Below are 27863 nucleotides of genomic sequence, written 5' to 3' on the forward strand. Positions count from 1 at the left end.
ATTGGCCAAGCAAGAGGTCAGTTGCCTACAAATGTTTTCTCAGTAAATATTTATCTGAGTGCCTACTATGTGCTAAACCCTGAATGAAAGAAGGAGATGTTTACTTTTTCAGTAGTTTCTGCAGTGGTAGAATGGCAACAAGATGGAGAGACTACAATATACCAGTTGATCAAATTATCCATCAGTGAATTATAAGGAAGAGCATAATCACAGCATTGGGGGTAAGATGGGATGAACTTGGAGTTCTCTTATATTTACCACAGGGAAAGCATGATTTTATAAAAATAAAATAATAAGAAGAAAATTGCTACAATTGTCAAAAGAGCATCAAATTGGTTATATAAATTGTGAAACACATCAGATTTCTATTTGTTCATGGATAATATAAAAATCCAGAGCTCACAGGGAGACCTGGCTACTCCTGAGAAAGAAGTAAAATACCTAAACCGCATGAGTAATATAGAAAGTAGTCATGTTTCATTAGGCTCAAGTTGCCTGAATAGTGAATTATACACAGTTCATTGTTAGAGAAGGATATTAAACTCTAGCACACTACTTGGCCTGGCAGCGAACAATACTTACATAGTCAGGATGGTAAATAAAAGCGCCATTTATTGGTTGTGTTAATTTCCTATTGCCGCATAACAAAGTACCATGAATTAAACCACACCCATTTATTAGCTCACTGTCTGTACACCAGAAGTCCAGACGTGGTGTGACTGGGTTCTCTGCTTAGGGTTTCGGAAGGCTGAAATCTTCTAGACTTCAAATCTTTCAAATCTTCAAGATATTGGCTGGACTACATTCCCTCTGGAGGCTCCACAGGAGAATCTGCTGCAGGGCTCATTCTTGTTCCTGGCTGAATAAGGTCCCTTATAGCTGTGGGACTGAGGTGCCTGTTTCTTTGCTATCTGTCAGCCTGGGGCCTCTCTCAGCAACTACAGGCCATCCACATTCCTTGGGACTTGGCCCTCCTGTTTTCAAAGTCAGTTATGGCATGTTGAATTCTTCTCATGTTTTGAAACTCTCTGACTACCCTGTCTTTGACCTCTAGACCCAGACTTACAGGACACCCGTGATTAAGTCATTCCCACCCAGATAATCTCCCTATCTTTTTTTTTTTAATATTTATTTATTTGGCTGCGCCGGGTGTTAGTTACAGCACATGGGATCTAGTTCCCTGACCAGGGATCGAACCCGGGCTCCCTGCACTGAGAGTATGGAGTCTTAACCATTGGACCCCCAGGGAAGTCCCTCCCTATCTTAAGGTCAACTGATTTGTGACCTTAAAAATTTTTGCTGCAATACCTAGATTAGTATTTGGGAGAAGGTGTGTGTCAGGGCAGGGAATTTTGGGGATCATTTTAGAAAATTTCCAGCAATATAGTTTTCAATTTTAGAACCTACCTTAGATTCTAGACTAGTGATTCCCAACTAGGGTTGGGAGTAATTTTACTCCTCTCTCCTAGGAGATATTTGACAATATCTGGAGACATTTCTGAATGTCACGTAGTAGGTAGGGAGCAGAGATACTGCTAATCCACCTATAACGTATAGGAGAGTCCCCACAGTAAAGAATTACCCAGCCCAAGACGTCAGTAGTGCTAGAGTTGAGAGACCTTGCCTTAAAGCATGAAAGATGATTATTATTATAGTACAGAATTATAGTTACATAAATGTAAAAATATAGCTGATATGACACAAGATGCAAGATGGAAGGACAGGAGGAAAAGAAAAGGAGAATGGGGGTATTATCTACATCTTCCATAAAGAGGAGACTGAAATTCTAGGATTAACAGACTAATGAATGGAAGGTGGGTATGTTGTAAGTTATAAAGATAAGGATAAACAATAGTGATAAAACTATCAAGAGGGCTTCCCTGGTGGTGCAGTGGTTGAGAGTCTGCCTGTCGATGCAGGGGACACGGGTTCGTGCCCCAGTCCAGGAAGATCCCACATGCCGTGGAGCGGCTGGGCCCGTGAGCCATGGCCGCTGAGCCTGCGTGTCCGGAGCCTGTGCTCCGCAACGGGAGAGGCCACAGCAGTGAGAGGCCCGCGTACCGCAAAAAAACAAAAAACAAACAAAAAAAAACTATCAAGATGAGGAGGTAGAAGGGAAGGGAAATAGGACGTAATGAGGAGACAACAGAGATTGCCTAAAATTGATAAACAAATAAATAATATTTTAAGCATTTCACTTGAAATTATGGAGGTAACCACTGATGGGGTTCTGTACACACTACTCCAAAATACGGCACCTTGAATATTGAATATTTTAGGCTGAAGGAGTTTTAGAAAATAGCAGAAGCAGGAAGGTCACTCTGACCTTTCCCCACCCTTCCTCCCTGAAACAGGTCATAAAACCCTCAGGTGACAGGTGCTCTCCCTATACATGGAGGAGAGGAACAGCCTTATTTCTGAGGACAAAGGGACATAGAAAAGAATCCTAACAAACAGGTCTTGCTAAGTTTCCCCCAGTTGACTACACTGCCTTCGTATTCTTTGACCTATCACATTCCTCTATGACTATCCACTCACCATCAAACTGGGCATAAAAATACTCAGGTCTGTTTGTTCGGGTCTTCATTTCCCTTTGAAGGCTCCCATGTCACATAAAATGTATATTAAATAAATGTGTATGTTTTCTCTTGTTAATCTGTCTTTGTCAGTTTAGTTTGCAGACCCAGCCGGGGACAATAAGAAGGAGGAGAAAAACTGTTTCCTCCCCTACACCTCCAGAAGAAGGAAAACTTTTAAAAAGGTGAAGAGGGTGCCTCAAAGAAGCAGGTCTGGGAAGAGGGAGGGCAGAGTGAGAGGGTGTTGTTTTTCATGATAAATTCTGCTACACTTTTTCTTTTTACTACACACTTGCATTATTTTAATAAAAATGTAATCTAAAAAAAAACTTAGAGGGTTAACCTGTGTGATATATTCATAGTGCAGTATTGGTGACACAGTAATGTTTTAATAAGCACATGTGATGGCCTGTAAAATGGAATTTCTTTAAGAAGCTGTTCTCCCAGGCATGTGGTCCTTATACAAAGCTTCATTTATTTGCATTGCAGTAAAATCAAAATTTTAAAATATCGCATACAACTTACTGTCCTTATAGCTACAAAAAATTGTGTAGAATTCTGGATCTGGACTGGAAGGGAGACAAAATTGAAAATAATTCAAGTTGTTGGTTGAGAGGATTAGAGACCAATGTTTTTATTTTAATTTTTCATTAATGTTGTCTGTTATGATTAATTAATTTTAAAACTTGTGATTGACTTTAAGTCACTCCCATATTATTATCTTATTTTATTAATTATTTTTAATTCAATGTCACTTTCTTCAGCTTTTAGAACTTGCAAGTTGATGACATTGGTTGATAGGACTACAAGATCAAAAGGGAATATTTAGCACTATGGTCTGAATGTTTGTGTCCCTCTAAAACTCATATGTTGATATCTTAACCCCCAAAGTTGATCAGCAGACGGGGTCTCTGGGAGGTGTCATGAGCATAGAACCCTCACGAATGGGGTTAGTGCCCTGTGACAGAGGTTCCAGAGAGCTCTCTAGTCCTTTCCACCTTGTGAAGACATAGAGAGAAGTCAGCAGTCTCCAACCCAGAACAGAGCCCTCACCAGACACCGAATCTGCCAACACTGTGATCCTGGACTTCCCAGCCTCCAGAACTGTGAGACATAAAGGTTTGTTTATAAGTCACCCAATCTGCGGTATTAGATTTTGTTATTGCAGTTGGAATGGACTAAGACATTTAGGAATTATTTTCCTCAGGATTACCTGCTTTATCATATTAGCATATTAAAAAGCATGATGGAGTTGAGTGGAAGCATGCCTCATTTTCTGACAAAATCTGTCTTTAAGTTGAAAAGAAGCAGCTGGTAAGGGAGATTTTGCAGAACAAAGGCCATAAATAGTGTGCAATTTCCTTCACTGCCTAAGAGTGCAAGACAATAGAATCATGTTGGGGCCTATTCTAATCTATGAAGACGCTTTTTGCCAGTGTTAGCACCAATGCCAGTAGCAACATGTCTTAATTCTAGACCCAAGCAAAACTGTCAGCAGGCATCCCTGGCCCTTTGTGGAGCACCTGATGCCCAGATCTTTACCTGAATTCCTCCTCTTCTACCCCACTTCCATGTCCACACCTTCTAGGCTCGACTGCTGGGGCTGATGGGAGAACAGGAAGCGTCTGGAGACCTGGGTACAAGGCCATCTCTGCCATTTACTGTGTGCCCTTGAGCAAGTCATTTTACCCCATGAGCTTCTGGTTTCCTCATCCATAAAGTGTAAACATCAATACAAAACTCGCAGGATTGACAGTAAGAATAAATAAATCACATGCTAAATTAGTGTCAATGAGGAGTATTAGACAAACGGTCATTTGGTGATATTTTTAACCTACATTAGGTTCAGCACCTCCGTGTGCTTCATTAACACCTCCAAAGTCATGCTGGCAACACCAGTGCCAGAGAGTGGCCGGCAGCGACTCAGACGCCTGACACTCGGCTGAGTGGACCCTGTGCTGCTGCCATCTGGTGGCTGTTTATGAAAACTACCTCTTACTCTACATCCCGAAGCCTCTGTGAGCAAGGAGGTCAAAAGAGCAGCAGAGCCTTGAGAGGTGGGTTAGGAATGAAAGGATGTAGGCTCCTTGTTTAGGACACCATAAAATCATCCCACACAGGACCCAACTCTGGACCGCTTACAAGCGCCAAGAACTGACTCTAGGAGGCAGATGGCCCCCAGAGCAAAGCAGGCGTTTTTATCAGCAGCCAAATTTGTCAGTCCAAACAACAGCAATACTCAAACTAGTACATGTTTTAAGGTGATAGTCAGCTAAAAGTTTTCTATGTAGAAAATGAACTCCACTGTTCATGAACTCTAAATGGTGCAATAAGAAATATACTAATTCACAAAGGAAGCATTCTTACCAAAAAATGTTAAATCTGAACATGATCCTGAGGAAACAGACAAACCCAGAATGTAGAACAGGTTCTGGCCTACACTCTTTTTTAAAAAAAAGTTCATGCCATGGGGAGAAAGAAAGAAAAAAAGCAGAGGGACTTTCTTAGATGAAAAGATACTAAAGAAATATGTAGAGATGTGGGTGGATCTAGAGACGGTCATACAGAGTGAAGTAAGTCAGAAAGAGAAAAACAAATATCATATATTAATGCATATATGTGGAACCTAGAAAAATGGTACAGATGAACCGGTTTGCAGGGCAGAAATTGAGACACAGATGCAGAGAACGAACGTATGGACACCAAGGGGGGAAAGCGGCGGGGGGTGGTGCTGTGACGAATTGGGAGATTGGGATTGACATATACACACTAATATGTATAAAATGAATAGCTAATAAGAACGTGCTGTATAAAAAAATAAATAAAATTCCAAAATTCCCCAAAAAAAGAAATATAACAATTGCAATATGTGAACCTTGATTAATTGGTTGAAAAAAAATCTATGCTCTGGAGATCGTTGGGGAAATTTAAATGTGGAATATGAGCATATATATTGTATCATAAATATGATGAAATTGTTGCTAGGTATAAAGCTGATTATGTGATTATATAGAGAATGTCTTTATTCTTGAAGGCTGCCAAGTTGTAACACTAAAAACAGTTTAGGAATGAAGTGTCATGATGTTTGTAACTTATTTTCAAATGGTTAATGGTTCAGGAAAAAAAATTATATCTTTATGTATATAATGTTTTATATATACATGTACAAGGAGAGAAGCAAGAGAACAAAACAAATGTGGCAGAATACTACCAAGGATTAATCTAGGTAAAGGCATACCATTCTTTCCACTTCTCTGTAGGTTTGGAAAACATCATAATAAAAAAGTTGGAGAAATTCGATTTGTATGCTGCGCTTAAAATATTACGTGAAGATAAGTATTCTCTCCTCATTTCATTTTTTAGTTGAGTATATTATTGGCTACATTTGCATCTGTATAATTGTTCCTTTAAAAAAATATTTTGCTTTGCCCTGTTCCCTGTTGGAACATTCATATGATATATTTATAGCCAGCCATGGCCAAGTTCACTCAGGACTCATCTGTGTAGCTTCATCTGTACTCTCTCTAATAAGGAGTTTTATGGCCATGTGTTTGATGCCTCCCCTGATGTGCCCCTTTACTCTTCCTCCTGCCGTGGTGTTTCTTCTTATGGCAAATGTTGCCTTTAGCATCTTTCGTGGCTGCTTGTTCTTTCATCCATTGCTTAATAACGTGATTGTGCGGGCTGACACAGATTCTTCTGCGCTTGATGTGAAGGCTGCCAAGAAGGGAAGAAAAAAAAATCACTGATAGAAAGTACAAGTCTGTAAAAACTTAGTGAACTTATAGGCAGTTCCCACTTTGGGACAGTGTATCTTTGGACATAGACTGAATCCTAAAGCTGAGGACCACAAGGATGAATCTTTACTATGGTGCTGCCTGTGGTTCCTCAGACACCTGCAGAAAATACTAAAAGGAGAAGGAGAAGGAATTGGAGGGGGAGGGGAGGGGAGGGGGAGGGGGAGGGGGAAGGAAGGAGAGAAACCACGTGAAAACAATTCTCTTTACTGACCCCAAGCACCCAACAAAACCAATTCCTTCCTCACTGCCCATCTTAAACACATCCTCCTCCTTAAGGTTTTTCTAGATCCTCTCAGCTAAATGTCCTCCTTTTTCCTTTGAACCTCCGTGGTGCTTGTTACCTCTCTTCTGACACTTAGTTTACTCCACCTTTTATCTGAGTACTTGTCTCAGACTCTCTCCTTTTTCTGTGGAGCCTCGAAGGAGGAATAGTTTGGAAGTGTCTTGAAAAGGCCTTGTTCAGAGCAGGAATCCAGTAATTAGTTGTGGATATGAAGTGAAAATTGTTCAAAATAAGGACAATCTGGTTTTGTTTCAACAAAACAATCAACTAAAATGTTCCAGACATTTATTAACATTTTAATATAATATAGATCTATACCATGTCTCAGAATTTGTTTTCGTTTTCATTTTTCTGTATGAAATGTTGACATTGGGGTGGGGGGCTCCTAGAGCACCATTCACAATTTCTGGTAACTAGAAGGATTTCTTGTTACAAAAGATATTGTGACTTTTAATACCCCATCAGATGCCATCCAGCTTTTTATTAAATGTTGCAGATCCTGTTGGCTCTACATATACAATATTTCTGTATCTGCATCAATTGAAACCCCCTACCCTTTTCTTTGGGGGAAAAAACCGTGATAGAGAGCAGGCTGCCATCTCTCCAGATGACCCAAGAGGAATCATCAGCTAATGTGGGGACTCCTAAAATGGGAGGAAAAGTTGGGAAAGGCTTGAATGTACTTGAGCATAATAAAGCCAGCATGTGGGATTGTTAATTTTTTTTTTTTTTTTTTTTTTTGGTACGCGGGCCTCTCCCATTGCGGAGCACAGGCTCCAGACGTGCAGGCTCAGTGGCCATGGCTCACGGGTCCAGCCGCTCCACAGCATGTGGGATCTTCACGGACCGGGGCACGAACCCATGTCCCCTGCGTCGGCGGGCGGACTCTCAACCACTGCGCCACCAGGGAAGTCCGGGATTGTTAATTTGAAAGAAGTGAGGCATCTTAATAGGAGGGCAACACATTCTCTAAGTGTAGTAGATTGAGAGGGCTTCAAAAGAGAAGCTACTTCTCACTATGGCCAGTTGATTTGCCTTAAGCTATTATAGGAGAAAACGTGGCTATAGCATTAATGTGGAGGAAAAAACAACAAACAAGAAAGAGCTGAAGCTCCTACCCTTTCCAAAGGACTAAATTCTCTCCTCTCCCTGTGATGTCAGCAAGAACCTGAGTGGACATCCAGTGGAGAAAGACTCCACCGACACCCAGATAAGCCCATTGGTTACACAGCAGAGAACTAGGACTCAAGGCCACTATTCCTGGGGGAGCCTCAGGGAGGGGCACTTGCTCTGGGGCTGCAGGAGAGACCTGGATGGGGGAATACAGACAGAGGATCCAGGGAGGAAGAAAGCCACAGGAAAACAGGCAACACCTGCCATGTGGGACGCTTTTCAAAGGCTTACCCATTGGGGCCTCAACCTCTCAGTGCAATACAAAGGGAAAAATAAGCTGCCAGAACACAGCTCCAAAATCCAAGATGCTCTGATGTTTTAAAACCCTAAAATTTAAAGACTGCTTAAACTTCCACTTGTATCCCATGTGTCTCCATCAGGATAAAAAGAGATGAGGTAATGTCGGGCAAGGAGGTAGCCTATTTCACACTCCCTCCCCTCCCCCCAACTCCCTGATATTCTGATGGCACTGACCCACCTGGTTGTGAATTTCTAGGTGAAGAGGTTTGACTCTAAGAAACCATTAGGCTGATCCCTTGATTTTTTTTTTTTTTACCCATAAGAGAGTAGCTAGCGACAGTCCAGTGGATTTAAAGGGGTGGCCCTGCCATAGACTATACCTATAATTGATCCCTAAACTTTATTTCTTTACCTATTCCTCTAGGCACAACAGCCCTTCAACACCACTTTTGAAAAGGTACTAAAGATCCCCAAATCTCTTTATTCAATAACTCTAAATTTTCTTCCCAACGGATACTGTCTATATGATTCAAGAAAACTCAGGGACTTCCCTGGTGGTCCAGTGGTTAAGACTCTGCGCTTCCACTGCAGGGGTCAAGGGTTCAATCCCTGGTCTGGGAAATAAGACCCCACATGCTGCACGGCAGGGCCAAAAGATGAAAACAAAAACAGAAACAAAAAAACGCAGTGCTCTTCTCAAGATATACAACTTTGCCTTGTGTTTATGTTTAGAAAGAGCTAGAAGCTCTTTAATGAAGTCACTGGAGAGAAATTTTAAACAAACTGCTGTCTCAGACATCAAATATTCCAGTGATTGTTTAAAGGGTGTGAAACAAAGGACCTATTCCTAGGCAGAAAGGACAAGGAAATCAATCTAGTGAGTTCAATGTAAGTTCATTTATATTAGTTAATTGTGATTAATAATATTGATACATGCTTTTGGGGAATTGTATTTTCAACGCTTGCAATATTTTCTACATCTAAAACACTTGTCTCAAACCTTAACGTCTTTATACACAGTCAAGGTTAAGGGACTACATTTTGGATAAGTAAAAACATGGGCTGTAGTAAAACAATTTGAAAACAAGAGAACATTTATTTATTTATGTCGAATCAGAAAACACAACAGAGATGACCTGTAATTTATGATTACAAAATACTACATAGTCCAATTTCATCTTATTTGAGACCAGGTCATAACTACTCTGTATTTTTCAGCTGTCTTATCAGCACAGAGGGGCCAATTTAAAAACTTGTACTTGGATGAAGTATTTTTAGATCCAAGTGATTGGCTTCAGAGTTTCCCTTTAATTAAAATTGAGTCCTTTTTATTTATTTATTTTATTTATTTTATTTTTTTCCGGTACGCGGGCCTCTCACTGTTGTGGCCTCTCCTGTTGCGGAGCACAGGCTCCGGACGCGCAGGCTCAGTGGCCATGGCTCAGGGGCCCAGCTGCTCCGCGGCATGTGGGATCCTCCCGGACCGGGGCACGAACCCATGTCCCCTGCATCGGCAGGCGGATTGAGTCCTTTTTAAAATGAAGAATCATGTTTTTGATCATATTTTCCCTTATCGAAGTGAGGATTTGCAATATTTCTGTACCTATACCTTTTATTTTTTAATATTTATTTATTATTTTATTCATTTATTTATTTTGGCTGCACTGGGTCTTAGTTGAGGCATGTGGGATCCTTAGTTGCGACATGCGGACTTTTTAGTGCGGCATGCAGGCTTCTTAGCTCCGGCGTGGGGAATCTAGTTCCCCGACCAGGGATCAAACCCAGGGCCCCTGCATTGGGAGCATGGAGTCTTACCCACTGGACCACCAGGGAAGTCCCTGTACCTATACCTTTTAGATCTCTATCTCACACCTGCTTAACCCAAAGAAACTTCTCTGAAAATTCTGAGAATAGCGTCCCCTGAGAGTCCCCAGGTATCTATCTCTAACTCATATACGCACAGACACCTCCTCTGGTTCTTTCTCTGTGGCTTTCTGGGAGTCCCACGGGAGCCCTTACAAGTTCTGAAGGCTTTTTTAGTCTGAGGTGACATATGCCAGTGAGGTGGAGGGAATTGAAAGCTGAGAATCTACCATTTCTGAGAGCAGCCTCAGGCAGATTTACTTCAGCTAGGTAGGGCTGACACAAATACCCAGGTGTTTCCAGAGCATTGCCTATCCGTGACCTGCCTATGAATTTTCACTCTGCAACTATTACCAGCACTATTTATTCAGATTAAATAAAAACTGATAGGATCTTGGCCAGGCATATACTATGGGAGCTTTTCAAGCCTGTTGGGAACGTGAAGCAACCCCTCAGAAGGGAGCTCGTCAGATAGTATTCCCCGGATTGCTATGGGAGTCACTGGTTCCCGCCGACCCACCCTCCTGAGCTGACAGCTTCAGTGAGGGGGTGTGATCTGCGGAGACACTGAGAGGATTTCCGGTCCTCTCGCTTCTCCCCCACAGACACCCATGCTTATTAAAAGTTTGGGTCAGGAATTGTCTTCCTCTGTACATCGAACCCCAAGTGTGATATTTAAACTTTGTTGGATATGAGATCCTTTTGAGGAGCTTGTAAATTCTATGGACCTTCTCCCTAAGAAAATGCTCACACATTCAGACCCACAAATTTCAGGGAATTCATAGCCCCCTGACCGGAAAAAAGTCTATCCATGGACAGCTTACAAACTCTTCCTCTGAACTTCTGAGAATCTTTTCTTGGAGAAGTGTTTCTCAAGGATGAGTAACGGATGGGTTCCTTGGAAAGGGGGGAAAATGTATCTTAAACCTCAGAGAATGGTCTGCAGGACCCCGTTGGATAGAGTCTCCTGGGGACTGCAGGAGGGCAGAGTCTGTTTTGTTACTGCTGTATCTTTGCACATAGAAGGGTACTTGGTACATAATCGCTAATCAATATATATTTGTTGAATTCATTCAATTAATAAAGAGGTTCGGGCTTCCCTGGTCGTGCAGTGGTTGAGAGTCCGCCTGCCGATGCAGGGGACATGGGTTCATGCCCCGGTCCGGGAGGATCCCACATGCCGCGGAGCGGCTGGGCCCGTGAGCCATGGCCGCTGAGCCTGCGCGTCCGGAGCCTGTGCTGCTCAGCGGGAGAGGCCACAACAGTGACAGCCCGGCGAACCGCCAAAAAAATAAAAAATAATAAATAAATAAATAAAATAAAGAGGTTCCCCAGTGACTCAGGAACTCAGGCATCGGCATTGGGCTTCTTTGTGTCACCTGGAGCCACAAGTGGTATTAAAACCAGCACTCCTGGGAGATGCCTAATGTGCCCTTGTTATGATTTAAAGGTGCCAAATGCTTTGGAGTTTCGGAGAACATTTTATGGGTAGTCCCACCGGTGTTTTGAGAGGCCTTGGAATATAGTCTTCTGAATGAAGAGACCTGGGTTCTCATCTCATTTCTGCTGTTCACTAGCTATCTGTCACCAGGTGAGCTATGTCATCTGCTCAGTGACAGCGTGCTCCTGTGTGACATGGATATGATTTATGCCTTCCTCACAGCATTATTGTCAGAACCCAGATTTCCTAAGTACCAATGCATTTCGATTCTAAGGTCTCTGTGGAGATGTTGAGTACATATATAAGTCCAGAGTTCTGAATAGCTGAGCCACGGGTGGAGGTACGAGGGGTGAGAGATTCACCAAGAACCAATAGCCCAGAACCAAAAGCAAAGAAGGGCATTTGAACTTGACTGCATGCAGCACTTGTGACAGGTACGGACACCTCCACGCTTCTGTTTGAATCTTACATACACTTCTGATGAATTCAGAGAGGAAAAATGATAGCAGCCCATTACTTGCAGGGAAAAATTATAGTTAAAGCCATGAAATTGAATAGAGTCACCTTCTGTTTTTATTTTTGTTTTTGCTTTTGTTTTCACTCAGAATGTCCCTTGTTTGGCTGAGGAAAGTCGTGCACACTGTTTGGTGACTAAAGGCATTTCCCTCTCAGCACAGCGGTGCAGTGCAGGGAACGGAGGGTTAGCATGTGCCTCTGGACATCCTGGCACAGAGAGAGTGCGCATTCACGCCACCCTCCCCTCCCTTGTTCAAATAATTATTTGTATGCCGTGTATCAGGCAAAGTCTCCCCAACCTATTGTTCGCTAGACGAGAAACGACCACGCTGCAGGTCTAGACCTCCCTGCCCAAGAACACTCACATGACAGCAGCCAAGTCACAGTCCCCGTCAGCTCTCTGAATGCTACATGTGGTCACTCTTTCCAGAAGCCTTCTGGAAATATGATGTGAAACCTCCGTGCAGCAGCTGGAGGCAATGGGAAGTATGGCTGAAAGAGGAGAAGAAAGAAATGTGAGCTCTTACAGTTTACCGAGTACTGCCCGGGCTCTTATCTTGAAGACTCTAGAGAAACAGAATGCTAACCCACTGAAGCAAGAGGCAAACACTTACTGGGGGCTTTGTACATGCAGACTCCAGGGCAGGACACGTCTCTACCCTCCAGAACTTACACTGTATTGGGGGCGGGGAGATAAAACTAAGCACAAGCAAAGACACACAACAAGGCAAGAGTTGAGAAACAGCTTCAGATGATGTTACTGGGCTTGCAACCGTGCTGGCTTAAAGAAGTGAGGTTGACAAAGTGTCCCTTGAGCTCAGAAGGGAGCAACCACATGGGTCCCCGGAGCAGGTTTGAAATGGACCCACCAGGGAAGTTCTTAACTGAATCTTTAAGGATTTGGATGGGTGGAGAAAAATGGAGAAAACTTGTCCAAGCCAAAGGAAGTGCATGGTCAAGAGTTCTGAGATAGGAAAGCCCAGGGCACATTTAGAGAATAGAGAAAAATAGACCACTTGGTCTGAGCTGAGTGGCTGGGAAGCTGAGTAATGGGAGGTATGTTCAAAGCATAGACTGAAGTCACACCCCATTGAAGGTCAGTCTAAGGAGGTTTATCTTTTTTGAAATGGAGTCCATTAAAGATTTGAGAAAGGAGAAGGGTTTTAGGAAAATTTGTCTTGCAGTGATGAGCAAGTGGGGATAAGATAAGGGAGGAGTGACCGGGGCAGGAAGCCAGGTTAGAAGGAGCTTATGTTACCCAGATATAAGGAGAAAAGGGCAACACAAATATGCAAGGAAACCTAATTTCCTACTAAAATGTGTATCTGCAAATTCCTACATGCCACATGCACACAGTATTCTATGCTCCCCATTCTTCCAAGTGGGTAATACATTTTTTTTTAAAAAATTAGAAATTATAGTCAACAGTGGCTGCAGGTGGCAGTCTCATAATAACAGACAGAAGTTAGCCCCTGAATTAGAGGTTAAAAGAAACGAGTAAAACCCCTCAGTGGTGTCAGCTCTAAGCCATAGAGGTCCCTGCTCTTGGGACAAGGAGAGATTATAAGTGAAAGAAGCCAGATTCAAAAAGCCACATATTGTATGATCCCTTTATATGAAATGTTCAGAATAGGCAAATCCATAAAGACAGAAAGCAGATTACTGGGTGCCAGGGGTGGGAGTAGGAGGGGATGGGACATGACTGCTAATAGGTGAAGAGTCTCTTTCTGGGTTGATGAAACAGGCTGAAATTAGACAGTGGTAATGGTTGTACAATTCTGTGAATATACTAAAAATCACTGAACTGTACCCCTTTTTTTGTTTGTTTTTGGTTTTTTTAGCCACACCCCGCAGCTTGCAGGATCTCAATTCCCTGACCAGGGATTGAACCCGGGCCATGACAGTGAAAGCCCAGAATCCTAACCACTAGGCCACTAGGGAACTCCCCGAATTATATGCTTTTTTTGGGGGGGTGGAGGCATGCTGAGCTTTGAACCCAGGCCCACAGCAGCAAAGCGCCAAGTCCTAACCACTGGACCACCAGGGAATTCCTTATTTCAATTTTTTAAAAAGTACGATGGGAGAAGGACACTGGCTGTCCTCACATTTATTAATGCATTGATTTCCTTAAACTAATTGTTTCTTTCTTTAGCTACACTGTGCTTCCCATTCTTCAAGTCAAACTGTTTTACTATCCCAAACAAGGTTTTGGGTTTATTCATGTAACCATTCATTCATTCACCCATCTTACTATATAAGAATTACTATGTGAATTTTTATAAATGAAATGCTATCTATATCTACGTCTACGAGCTCTTTTACAGTGAATCACTATGCTGGGCCCTGGGGGTAGAAAGATGAAGAGTTACTACTACACATACTTCTGTTATTAGTTGTAACCCAGGCAACTATAAAATATGAAATGCACTTTCAGAAGCATTGTGGGAATTAAGAATCATAGGCAAACCTATGTGCTTAAGAATTTGAGTTTTCGGAGTGCTGACATCAATTCAAAGCACAGTTTTAAGGCAGAAAAGCACTCAGGACCTATATGTACTTAATAAACTGAATTATATTTCTCAGACATAAAGGTAGGCTGGGCTCACCTGGAGATCACTTAACCTAAGACAGATTAACTATCGAAAGGCAAGCCAGTATTTATCATATGTTCACAGATGTGACTGGTGCCCTAGTGAGGCAGCTGGAAATGTAAAAGGCCAAGAAAGATGGAATCCTCTGAAGCGTGCACAAGGAGTTAAGCAATGAAGAATCTTAACAGGGTGGTTTGGACTAGGGCAAAGGTAAGATTCTTTTAGATAACATTGCCCCCTAGAGGTTTTCTAGAGCAGCTTCCTATCAATATTTCCATTTTTAAAGAACCACCAGGAACTTCCTCTGATTTCGATGACAAATATAAAAACATATTTTTATTTTTGCATTTTTATATTTTTGCATCTATGTTCATAAAAAAGATTAGTCCATACTTTTATCCCCTGATATCATCCTTGAATGTTCTGAGTGTTAACATTATATTAATCTCAACAATGCATTGGGTAGCTTTCTCTGTTTTTCTATTATTTGAAAAAGTTTGTGTAAGACAAGGATTATCTGTCCCTCCAATGTTCGGTAAAACCTCTAAAACCATTTAGGCCTGCTGTCTGTCTGAAGAAAAGATGTTCAATTCTGACTTAACTTCCTTAGTAGTTACATGTTTATTTAGATTTTCTGTAACTTCTCCAGTCAATTTTGATATCTTAGCTTTCTAAGAAATTGTACATTTCATCTACAATTTCTAATGTTTTGTCACTGAAAGAGTTCAGAACACGCCACCCCAAAATAAGCCTCTCTGGCATGTTGATTATTTTAAGTTAAAGCCACTTAAAAAACCAACAGATGCAGAAATGACCTTCCTAAAAGCAAGAGAGAAAACTTCCACGTAAAAGGTACTCTCCCAACATCTGGGGAAGAAAGAAATGTTTAGCAGCAGAGGGTGGTACCACCCCACCTTCTGGGTGAAGTGAGATGGTATCTCCACCCCACAGGAAGCTGAAGACAAGGAAAATCTGCACAAACGAACCACAAACGAACCTTGTTAAACTAAGCCTTATGTTCCTAGTCACTTTTCCATGGTTAACTGCTTTAGCCCAAGTTCCTTTGTCTTCTCACGTTTTCACAATTACCACTCTTTGTCCAACTTAATGTATAAGTCGTAATGTTACCGAACCCAGGTCCAGCTGCTCACCGCTCAAAAGCCAATAAAGAGGCCAGGTTGGTGGAAAGTTTGCTTTATTTTGGATGCCGGCAACCGGGGTGAGGGCAGGGTATGGAGGGCAGACTCCTGTCCAAAGTCCGACTCCCCCCCCCCCGACAATGGGGGGCAAGAGCTTGTATAGACAGAGGGAGGGGGCTACGTGGTGCAGAAGCTCTGACAGTCATCGGTGGTCTGACCAGCGTCATATCGATTGTTTTAGGTACAGTTAATCTTCAGTTCCGGGATTGGTTTGTTCCCATTTCTTTCGAGGCCAATTCTTGGAACTGTGGCAGCTTATGTACAGCTCACAGGATATGGCTCAGAATATCATCTATAGACCTTAAGGAGAAACTAGAAGTCCTTGACTTTGCTTAATGACTAAACTATTATAATTTGGTCTCCTTTGGTTTTCCTGTTTCTGCATTTTCTCACTTCTCTGATGAAACTTATTCTTTGGCTCAATTTTTTCCACAGATAAAAGGCAGGTTGAGGACATGGGGGGTGGGGGGAAGGACGATAGGGTCCTGCTCCATTTCAGTAACTCAAACTGCTTCTTTGGGTCTTCATTTCCTCGTGAAGGTGATTTCGGACGCACGCAGCAGTAAGCGGCAGCTTGTAGCAAGCAGCAGTGAGCAGTAGCTGGAAGCAAGATCTTAGTTCCCTGACCGGGAGTCCTAACTGCTAGACCACAGAGGCCAGCGGCTAAGGCCTAAACCCCCAGTTCTTGCCTGCCTTGTCAGGAAAGAATTCAGGCGAGGAGGCAGAAGGTAAAGAGAAAAGTAAAAAGTTTTTTGCAAAAGCAGAGTACATGCGCAAAGACGCACAGGCAAACTCCGAGAGAGAGTCGCACCTTTGGGAAGTTGAAATCCTTTATGAGGGGGCAGTTTTCTGGGTCCTTGTCTCTCTTCTGGCCAATCATCTTGCTTTGTCCCCCTAGGCTAATTTGTCTCAGGACCCTCCCCGTAGGTGCGCACGCACTTCTCAGCTAAGAGGGATCTCAACACAAAGGATTCGGGGAGGGGGGAAGCAAGACTCATCATGGCCTGGCGTTGTTCCCTGACTTTTGACCCCCAAGGAGACTTTCTGTGTATGTTTAGTGTCTCCCTTGCCCCAAGGAGGGGGGGGGGGAGGAGATCCCTTGATCCTTTACTCAAACAAGGTTTTGCCCCTCTTTGTTCTTGCCATAACTGTTATCTTAAGGCATCCACAAGAGACAAAGCTTGGCTATTTACCCTGTCCCTGTTATAGCTTCCATTTTGGAAAGTAAACAGGAGGCTGATTTTAAATGTCTAACCTGGAGCCCATCTAACTTCTGTCTCAGGAAATGCAAACAGGAGGCTAGCTGTAAGGGTCCCGCCTGAAGCCCACTTTTTTCCTGCCCCAAGAAATGTAAACGGGAGGCCAGTTGTAAATGCCTAGTTTGGGGCCCATCTATCTCCTGCCTCAAAAGCACCCATTAAATAAATTTGTATGCTTTTCTCTTGTTAATCTGTCTTTTGTTACAGGGGTCCTAGTACAGAACCTAGAAGGGTAGAAGGAAACATTTTTTTTTTCCTTCCCTACATCACAGCACTATCTTACCGTATCTATAGTTGAGTTCTTTTTTAGTATATAGTGTTTGAAGAGGCAGTTCCTGTGCAAAGTAACCGTTTAAAAATCTGGGTCTAAATAATAAAGAAAATATATTTATAAATTTACAAAAATCATTTGCTTAGAAACTAAAAAATGCATTGGACTCGTTGGTTAAAAGTGAAATCACGAAATATTTATTCTGGAAACCAGCAGAGGTGCTATTTATTATAACAGGTAGGATACAGCTAAATTGAGCCTAAGTGCATTTATTTAAAACACAAACACGATAAAATAAAGGGTTCATCTCGCGACCCTAGAAAAGGAAAATCAGAGGAAACTAAAATGAAGATGGGAAAAAGACACCAGCACGACGCTGCGGCGCTTTACGGCTGTCGCGCTACACCTATCTGTAGGCAAGGCGGCCGTGGATCGGGAGACTAGGTGCTGAAGCCGAAGCCCCGGCCCAAAGAAGGGGAGGCGGAGGAGGAGTGCGGGGCGACCGCCGCGGGCAGCGGGTGGTGCTTGTCGTCGCTTGTCTGGGCCACGTCCCGCCGCTTTTCCGGTCTCTGCGCCTGTGCCACCTGCTTGGCGCCACAGGCAAGGTGGGCCTGCTTTTCGCTCAGCGGGTGTTTGGTGCGGGCGGCGCAGGGAGGGCGCGGGAGCGGAGAAGCGGGCAAGTATGAGGAGTGCGCCTCCGGGAGGGTAACATCACGCGACCGGCGTCGTGGCCGGGCTGCTCACGCGCCCACGGACGTCCGCCAGCGCGAGCCTCCCCCGCCGCGACCCTGGAACCGCAGGCACCTGCGCCCGCCGCCCAGACCTCCCCGAGCGGTAGCGCGAGTCCCGCCTCTGCCCGGCGGCTCCTGAGGACGCCCTCTGGCGGCGCGGGAGAGCCTGGCCGGGGCGCGCAGGGCCAGCCTGGCCTACCGCGGGCTGTCCTTCCTGGAGCTGTGGGGCAAAGTCAGTTGCGCTGGGCACGTCTTTCCTACCTCCGTTAGTGTTTTGGGTGCTTGATCTATCCGTTTCTGATGCACATAAGTAAGGAATCTTACACTGTTGTTGAGATTATGTCAGATTTTTTTTTTTCCTTGCCAGTCTGTCTGCTTTTACAATGCATCGCTTGGGGTTATATTTTCAAACGCGTACAAGTACCCTTCCGGTATGCAGCCGGGATTGGAGTAGAAGCACTAGCCTCGGTTGCCAAATTTAAAGGGGCGCCAAAAAAACTCAGTAACGAAGACAAGTCACATTTTAATTCAGCATTTTAAAAAATAAGCATTAATACAAAGACATATATGATGAATGAAATACTGCACTTTTAAATAAAAACAAAATTCGACCTTGCGCTTGCACGACTCACCTCGGTCACATCACTTCCCCACCCTTTTCTCAGCCTTGGGTGAACCTTCTTGGTGAATTGATTGTATTTATCCTTCCCTAAGATTCCTCTAGTGCTATTACAGACTTTTGCGTAAATTCTGTTTTTCTGATATTAATAGCATGACACTAAACTTTTGGTTAAATTTGTTTATCCATCTTATTTTGTATTTTCAGTCATCTTTTTTCTTCGCTTGTTTCCTCTTCGGTTGGATTGATAAGTTTAATACATTTCCTTCAAAAGTTTTTTTAATGAAAACTTAGGTTTGGTTAGGTCAAGAAAAAACTTCCCTGGGAGAAGAGCAGCAATATCTCATACAAATCTTTTTGAGTTTGAATCGTTTAAGTATTATTTTACTAATGAAGGTAATTGCCACATCAGTACAATTCAGCAGTGTGTATTGAGCGCCTGCCTTGTGTCAGTCATTGTTCCAGGCACTAAGTATACAAAAATTAGTGAGTCACTGTACCTGAACTCAGAGTTCCTACCCTAGCAATTTCCTAATATCTTAGAAGACCTCCTTGCTGCATGTGACACTTTTACCCTTTCCTTCCTAGAAATTTTCCATATCCCTGATTTTCAAGACACTAAATTCCTCATTCCCCTAATACAGTCATTCCTCTGTATCCAACTGAGGACGTTATCTCCTGCCACTTTAAACTTACTCCTTTTCATTTTCTCATCTCATTTAACCATCGTTTACAGTTACCCAAGCCAGAAACCCATGTGTCATTCCATCCTCCTGCACTCCACAGCCAGTCACAAACACCTGTAAATTTTACTCCCTGGACATTTCTCAGATTTGTCTCCCCCTTTTCGTCCCTGTTACCACTGCCCAAGTTCCAAACCTCATCAGTTTGCTCCTGGCCAACTGACCCTCCCAGTTGCCTCCGTTTTCCCAGTCTTGCTCTTTCCCCACATGGATCTGAGGTCTCACAATGCCCTGTGCTTTTCTGTCTTTACCATATATAAGATTAAGCGTTGATACGACTGTCTTTTTTTTTTTTTTTTTTTTTTGCGGTACGCGGGCCTCTCACTGTTGTGGCCTCTCCCGTTGCGGAGCACAGGCTCCGGACTCACAGGCCGCTGCATGCTCAGCGGCCATGGCTCACGGGCCCAGCCGCTCCGCGGCATGTGGGATCTTCCCGGACTGGGGCACGAACCCCTGTCCCCTGCATCGGCAGGCAGACTCTCAACCACTGCGCCACCAGGGAAGCCCTACGACTGTCTTTTGACTGTGAACTCCCTCAGCACATCTTTATACCCACACCACATAGCACAGTGCCTGGCATGAGTGCTGAACGTCTCTTGAGTTGACCTAAACTCTGTTGTAGTCTTATATCATGTTTCATTTTATCTTGTTTTAAGGCTTTTAAATATTTATCCTTTTTAAAAAAATAAGATTATCATTTTTTGGATCAAGGTCTTATGTCCCAAGTGTCCTAAAATTACACAGTGCTTTTCAGAAACATACCATTCCCCCACCCTCAAGTAATTAGGGGTCAGTTCAGTATGATGAATCATTTGTCCATTATATTTAATTTTATATAGTTAAATATTATATAATTTTATATAATTAAATATTTAATATTTTAAAGATGATGTTATTAGTATCATTAAAAGCATTATCTTGTCTTATTGTAGTGTTATTGCCGTTGATTCTGTTGGTTTTGGGTTGTCATCAGTTTCCAGTATTAAGTGTCGGAGTTGGATGGTTAATGGGAATGTCTGTCCCTGATTTGATTTTATGTCTGTGATCCAGTTTTAGTCACTAACTAGAAGGCTTTAAAGATTTCCCTGCTCAAGACCTTTTAAGACGAGCACTAAAACACTGCACATCAAATTTGGATATAAAGGTTAGATTCTGGGTTTTAAGGAAAGGATTCTGTTAATGTACAGAGGTGACCCAGTTTCATCTCTTCCTTAGATGGATGGCTAAGTACGGTTCCCAGAGCTGCAGTATGGTTGTCCCCTGGGGGCTTATTAGAAATGCAGTTTGAAAAGCACCAGTACAAAGAATACTGTATGGAACACAGCAGAAAGGAAACAGAGCAAAGGTACGTCCATCGTTAGAGAAATATTCCCAGGATAAAGATAAAAATGATAAGAAAGATTCACTTGACTGCTGTCAGTATCTCAAGTCTATAAGTGTAACTTAAGAATGGCAATAGGTACAAAAAATTTTTTTTAATTAAAAAAAGAATGATAGTAGTTAAAGAAATGTTCCAAATATGGTTGGGGACACATTTCCCCTTCCAGTGAACTTCACACCTTAATGGAGCCACGTCACACTGTGGATGCCTACAGACAGCAGTGTCCACCGCTGTCACCATATAGGCAAGAAGGAGTCACGAAGATATGATGCATGAAACTGCTGTGCCCAAATAAAGTTCTCCCAGAGACTTCTTGGAGCCCTGAGATAATGTTTGTGTAATGGAGAGTGAATGAGGGTTTTTCTTTAGTTAATCTGAACAGATTTGGTCACCAGTACTTCGTACATCATGGACACTGGAGTGCTCAGGGGGTAGTCTTGAAGGGGGTTAGATAATTTTTTGCCACAGAGACATGCTGACAGGCATTACTGCGCAGTCATTGGGTGTGTGGAGACAGACTACCAGGTTCAAGCCCGGGCTCTGCCACTTACTAGCTGATGTTGGGTGAGTTACTTAATACTCTGTGTCTCAGTTTCTTTTCTTTTTTTTTTTTTTCTGTACGCGGGCCTCTCACTGTTGTGGCCTCTCCCGTTGCGGAGCACAGGCTCCGGACGCGCAGGCTCAGCGGCCATGGATCACGGGCCCAGCTGCTCTGCGGCATGTGGGATCTTCCCAGACCGGGGCACGAACCCATGTCCCCTGCATCGGCAGGCGGACTCTCAACCACTGCGCCACCAGGGAAGCCCTGTCTCAGTTTCTTTATCTGCAATATGGAGATGGTAATACACCTACCTCATAGGGTTGTGAGGATTGTATGAGTTTATACATTTAAGTGCTTAGAACAGAAGTGACAAATAGTAAACAATAAATGGAAACAAAGACATCATCTGGAGGTCAATATACAGCACAGTGCCAGCTCCATAGTAGGTATCCAGGTGTCTGAGTGTTTGTGGAATGTGTCCATTGTCAATGTATTGCCCCTTAGCTTCAGATTCACCCTTAATTGCCTATTCTGTGAAATTAAGATGGGCCCCTGTAGTGTAAGTGCCTGAAAGTCACCTTTTTTGATGTAATGTAAGTGCCTGACATTAAGCTTTTGATTGCCAAGGCATCCATTTCAAAGGCATCCACAGAATAAACATATTGTCAGCTGCACAACTACAGAGCCAGACTGCCCCATCCTTGGCCCCCTCTCCCTCCAGTGAGACACCTCCCTGTGAAGAACTTTGCCCTGCAAACTGGAGGGCAGACCTGGTGATTTTTTTTGCCATTCAGTGAGCATGGCTGTGCCCTCTCCAACAAGGTCTTGGTCTCAGCTGGGCAGGGAAGGGGTGCAGGATCTCTTCCTTGAGTACTCTATTTTGTCCTGGGAAAATCTGCTATTCCTGTATGCTTTAGTGTCCTCTTTCTAGCCTATCTCTTGTTATAGTTGATAATTTGTTGTATTAAACTTTTGCTGTTCAAATTATTGTCTGGTTTCTGTCTCTTGATAGGACTCTTGATAGATAATGAATGAATGAAACTTTAATGTTCCAAGAAGTTTGTTGTCTGTTAAGATGAATGATGCAAACTTTTAAGAATGACTGTGTGTGTTGTACAGATATGCTGTTACCTATGATTAAGTGGAAAAAGAATATAAAGCAGTATGTAGATTGTGTTCTGTGATTTATAAGAAATATTTATATTTGGACATTCAGACAACCAAAATATAGGTCATTCACATGACCAAAATATATTTCTCAGAAATATTTGATCTTCAAATAGACGTGAGTTCCTGACTCACAACTCCCAAAACGCTTGGAATTGCCTTGTAATAAGAGCAATGGGAGCACCTTTTGTTAAAATATTTGGTTTTCTTGTCCTCAGTTCCCAAAAACGCTTCAAACCATAAAGGTAAAATGAGTGTCTGGTCATTATTGATAATAAGCCCTTTCCACCACAACTGGGTTCATGTTAATGAAGGTAACTTTTGCAAAGCACCTAAGGACGTGGGCTGGTTAGGGTTGTTCCACCCCGATTTACAGGGAGGAGAGAGGGGCTGGGGGTTGAATCAATCACCAATGGCTGGGAATTCCCTGGCAGTCCAGTGGTTAGGACTCCTCGCTTTCACTGCTGAGGGCTTGGGTTCGATCCCAGGTCGGAGAACTAAGATACCACAAGCTGCACAGCATGGCCAAGAATAAATAAATAAAAATCACCAATGGCCAGTGAGTTAATCAATCATGCCTAGGTCATAAAGCCTCCATAAAAGCAAAAAAAAGGAGGGGGTTTGGAGAGCTATGTTGGGGAACCAAAATGCTTCCATGTGCCGCCATGCTGGGCCCAAAGCTCCACAAGGACAGAAGCTCCTTTGTTCGGGACCTCACCCTATGTATCTCTTCATCCAGCTGTTGATTTGTATCCTTTGATATCCTTTGTAATAAATCAGTAATCTGGTGAGTAACCAGGTTTTCCTAAGTTCTGTGAGCCCTCTAACAAATTAATCAAACCCAAGGAGGGAGATCATTGGAACCACCCATTTGTAGCCAGTTGGTCAGGAGCACAGGTAACAATGTGGGCTTGCGATTGGCACCTGAAGTGCAGGGCAGCCTTGTGGGGCTGACCCCTTTGCCTGTGGAATCTGATTCTATCTCTGGGTACATAGTGTCAGAATTGAGAGGAGTTCAGTGTTGTTTGTTGGTCTGGGGAAACCTACACACATGTTGGAATTGGGTACAGGAACGTTTTCATGGTCCTATTTAATGTTTTTTAAAATCTGTGTGGCTGTGCATGGTTAAGCAATTCCCCAAATTCATGTAGTTAGAATTCTGACCTGGCATTTTGGAGTCCAAAGCTCACACTCTTCCCAGTATGCCAGCATTTCTTAAACTGGGTTTCATAGACCTCTGGGGATGTGTTCTCAGGGTCCGTGAGCTCTCCAGACAATGCCTAAATTTAATATTTCATCTCAATGATAATCTTTAAATAGACATGTTCCGGACCTTCTGGAAGACCATCTTAAAGGAGCGCTTGCAGGACATTTGAATTTTGCTTTAAGTTTATGCTAGTGTTGTTACCAAGTCAGATACTATCTTAATTGTCCCAGGCCAATAAGAAGAGAACAGAGTGGAATTTCAAAATGGGTTCATGCTAAGGGAGGGGCAAATTATACCATCAGGGTTCAAACAGAAAAAGATGGTGGGGAAAAAAACACTTCTTATTCTGAACAGGGTAGTTTATGCACATGAAACTCAAAACCTGCACCTCGAGTATCAGTGCTATATTCATGTTTGGAATAGCGATTTTCGTTTTGGCCAAACATTAACTATTACGTTAAATTAATATTGTTACATTTAAATCTTCTTGGCTTTGTAGTTGTGTTTTTATTTAAATTTTAAATTTATTTTGGTTTTACAATTGCAGAAGATACATATATGTACACATATATATGGGGTTTATACCTAGTTATATGTTTATACATCAAGTGATGTAGTAAAATAATTTAAAAGTCATCATTGAGAATAAAGAGAATGTTTTTCTTTAAAGGGGCCCATATGTGACTGAAATTTGAGAAGACTGCTATTATAAGAAGCCAGTCTGCTTCTCTAGATATAGAAAAGGACATTAAAAAAAAAAACAAACAAACCTGAACTACATTATAAAGATGATGATTGGATTTTTTTTAACCAAATCTAGATGCTAAATCCAATAAAGTTATTGAACTCAGGGAAATCAGGACCTATTGTTTTAACTAAAGGGCACACTTGGAGAGAAACTGAAGGGCAGATTTACTGGGCACGTCCTGTCTGGCTTCTCAGGAACCACTCCTGGTGAAACAGTCCCAACTGTTCAGAACAACTTTCAAGCACAAATGTATATTCTTCCAACCCTCCTTAGTGAGTCTTCTATGATTAAAACAAACAAAAGATAAAGTTTTCCTTTAGGATGCAAGCAGCAAGTCCCTAGCAAGTATCTCTAATCAGGAGCCATCCTACACTGAGAAAGTAGGTTGTCACAGGAAATTGGAAGAAAGCCAATTTGGGACTTAAGCAAAATCCCCCAACTTGTGTCTGCTGGACAAAGTGGACCCTTAGTCTTTAACGCACAATAAAGGCCCACAAAGCCCTAGATTGTGGCTTTAAATAATCTGGCTCTTGGCCACTGGATGATAGACATTTTTATGGAGTCGGAATTGAGTTCTGGGAGCCGGCAGCCATGTCAGCAGGTGTGGAGTATGCCCATTCTTTTTTTTTTTTTTTTTTTTTTTTGCGGTACGCGGGCCTCTCACTGTTGTGGCCTCTCCCGTTGTGGAGCACAGGCTCCGGACGCGCAGGCTCAGAGGCCATGGCTCACGGGCCCAGCCGCTCCGCGGCATGTGGGATCTTCCCGGACCGGGGCACGAACCCATGTCCCCTGCATCGGCAGGCGGACTCTCAACCACTGCGCCACCAGGGAAGCCCTATGCCCTATCTTTGAGGAGAATCCAGGGCTTCTAATTATGGGTAAGTCAACTGCTCCCTGATTTATGCAGAATATTTTGGGGATGCCAGTTACTGAGCCATCACATCAAGATGGACACTTCAGGCACCATTAAGATGATGGAACATTTAATGCCTCAAAAAACAAAATGTATTTCCCAAAGTCCCACACTGGCACGGGCCACTTCCCTATCCCCTCCCTCAGCCTGAGACACTTGCCAGGGCCACGTATACCTCCTTCCCTGCGCTGCTCAGCATTCACTTTCCTCCCTCCCTCCCCGCCTCCCTCTCTCCCTCCCAGCCTGACCTTCCTCCCAGCCTGAATTCATTACAACCTCCCACAGGGCAACCTGAGACACACAGACACTTGAATGGACGTTTGGCACGGAAAGCAGTGGGCTTGCCCCTCAGTTCCACAACTGTTCTCAGGCCTACTCTCATGTATTTAAACCCCGACATCACTTATTTTTAAATTGCAGAAAGCTGGAGCTTCTCAGACAATGTGATTTTCCTGTGACCCAAACTGCCTTAGGAAAAAGCCCCAAGACTAACCCAGAAAGTTACCGTTGGGTCTCCTCAGCTCTTTCTTATCATCACCAACTGTTCCTTTTCAAACACCTCTGTGTTTTGTGGTCCCACCCTCTCTGCCAGAGCTCAGTCCCATGCAGACCTTGGCCTTGGGTCTGGCAGGGCTTCCCTCATTTACCCTGCCCCCTCCGCCGGCCCCTCCCTCCCTCCTCTCCTGGAGGAGGGCTGCTGCTGCTCCTGCGGCTGGGGGGAAGCTAGAAACAGGCCCGGAAGCCGAAGGGGGAGTTGTATACACTTTTATTTCAAAGCTTTATGTGAGAAAAAAAATTTGCATTGCCAAGACTAGGAATAAAGCCTTAGCTGGTAGACTTTTGTTTAACAATGGGGGTGAGTCCTAAAATTTCAATGGTGAAATTTTCTGAAAAACTAACAGAAACATATAAAGTGAAAACCTTTTTGTTTTGCTAAGATAAGCGACTAGAGATGAAGAACTGCTCAGTAATAAAGCTCAGTAGCTTGGGGCACTCTATTGGGCGTCCCTAAGCAAATGCCTCCAGGAACCAGGCAGTTAATAGAGTGATAGCCAACTCCAGAGTAGGACAGAGGCTGGTCTGCTCTAGCTAGTTCTTGCCGGGGAATGTGGAACCATTGTTGGCAGATCTGATTTTTCAAGAGAAGCTCTAAAATCTAATTCGTATGTGTGTATATATGAGTATGTGTATTTGAAATCTGTCGGTTTAAAAACGTTGGCTCGGGACTTCCCTGGTGGTCCAGGGGTTAAGACTCCGCGCTTCCACTGCAGGGGGCACCCGCTCATCCCTGGTCAGGGAACTAAGATCCCACAGGCCGCCCGGTGCGGCCAAAATAAATAAATAAACTTTTTTTAAATTAAAAAGAATAATAAAAATGTTGGCTTAATTTTTCAAAAAGCAGACCAAACAAAACTTACATTTCACCTCTTCTGAACTTAGAGACTATTCAGGGTAAAATTTCAGAAAAGAAGACAGTGGAAAAGAGTCAAATCAGTCAAGTATTAAATACCTATATTGAGGGTTTCCTAAATACAGTAGAAACGATTGCCTCCAGTCCCGACACAGTTATAATCTCCATATATATGCTAACAAATCACAATAGAAGTCCTCTTTGATATAATTTGTGTGGTTCAATCATCTCCTTTATCCTGTGTCCCTTTTTAAAGATCAGACTGAAGTTTTGGTTTTCAGTAACCACAGGGCTGACTTTGATCAGAAAGCTTGCCGCTTACCAAAACATAAACCAGAGGTCAAGTCTATCTTTCTTCCAGGAATATGCACACTTGTATTCAGACAGTTCAGCAGGTCAGGGTAAGGGGGAAGAAGGTTGAATAACAGGGGCTTTCCTCCACCCTCTACCCAGGAATTCTCTTAAGATACTATCATCAGAAAAGAAAGCACTGCTCAAAGTTGCACTGGTGACAAATTACTGATTTTTAAGTGCAAATAAGGTTCCTTCCTGAAATTGCCTCTTGGAGATGAGGAATTTAAACCTATGCCACTCTCAGGTAGATAATTGGAAATCCGACCCCTAATTGCAGGAATACCTCACTCCTTCCAGCTCCATCTTGGAAGGCAGCCCCCCTCCTTCCCCTGGAGGCTTCGATAGCCAGCCGGCGGCCACTCACCTTCCGAAGGCTGAAGAGCCACCCAGGCAGCCAAGGCCACGAGAGCGAGTCCTGTCTGCTGCATTCCTGCCTGCCCCAGCAGCTCGGCAGCACTGCAGGTGAGCCTGTTAAGATCAGGAAATGAGGCCAAAAGTGCCCTTGGGTGCAGAGAAAGAGCGTGGAGGAAAGCAAGCCAGAAAGCTCCACCCTGGTAGGTGCTAGGGTACCTCTTTCTCATGTTTCTTTGAAACCAGGCTCTTTCTTAAGACCAGACCTGTGTTCAGCCACCCGAGGGATCAGGTGATGTCTGTGATGATCTGACCTCTGGTGAGATTGCTGTGAATTTGGAGGTGTGCATCAGAATTTAGGGACCATTAAAACTAGCTACCTCCATGAATTCCTACACAGTTAGAAATCCGAATTCTGGAGTAGAGGGCCAGTTATTTGAAGTTTTAAAAAGCTCCGTAGGTGATTCTGATGGACACCTCTGTTG

The 27863-nt window shown here is 43.3% G+C and overlaps 1 protein-coding gene across 1 annotated transcript; it reads right to left on the reverse strand.

The window, feature by feature from the left end:
• Positions 1-5752: 5752 nt before the first annotated feature.
• CCL28 (C-C motif chemokine ligand 28) lies at positions 5753-27456 on the reverse strand. The gene is made up of 3 exons (XM_081233220.1): positions 27392-27456; positions 12258-12384; positions 5753-6293 (listed from the first exon to the last, which is right to left on the reverse strand). Exons 1-3 carry the CDS (start codon positions 27453-27455, stop codon positions 6101-6103), a joined length of 384 nt encoding a protein of 127 aa, XP_081089346.1. The 5' UTR covers position 27456; the 3' UTR covers positions 5753-6100.
• Positions 27457-27863: the final 407 nt, after the last annotated feature.

Source organism: Mesoplodon bidens, assembly GCF_964165515.1.
Source record: "Mesoplodon bidens genome assembly, chromosome: 4".
Classification (NCBI taxonomy): Eukaryota; Metazoa; Chordata; class Mammalia; order Artiodactyla; family Ziphiidae; genus Mesoplodon; species Mesoplodon bidens.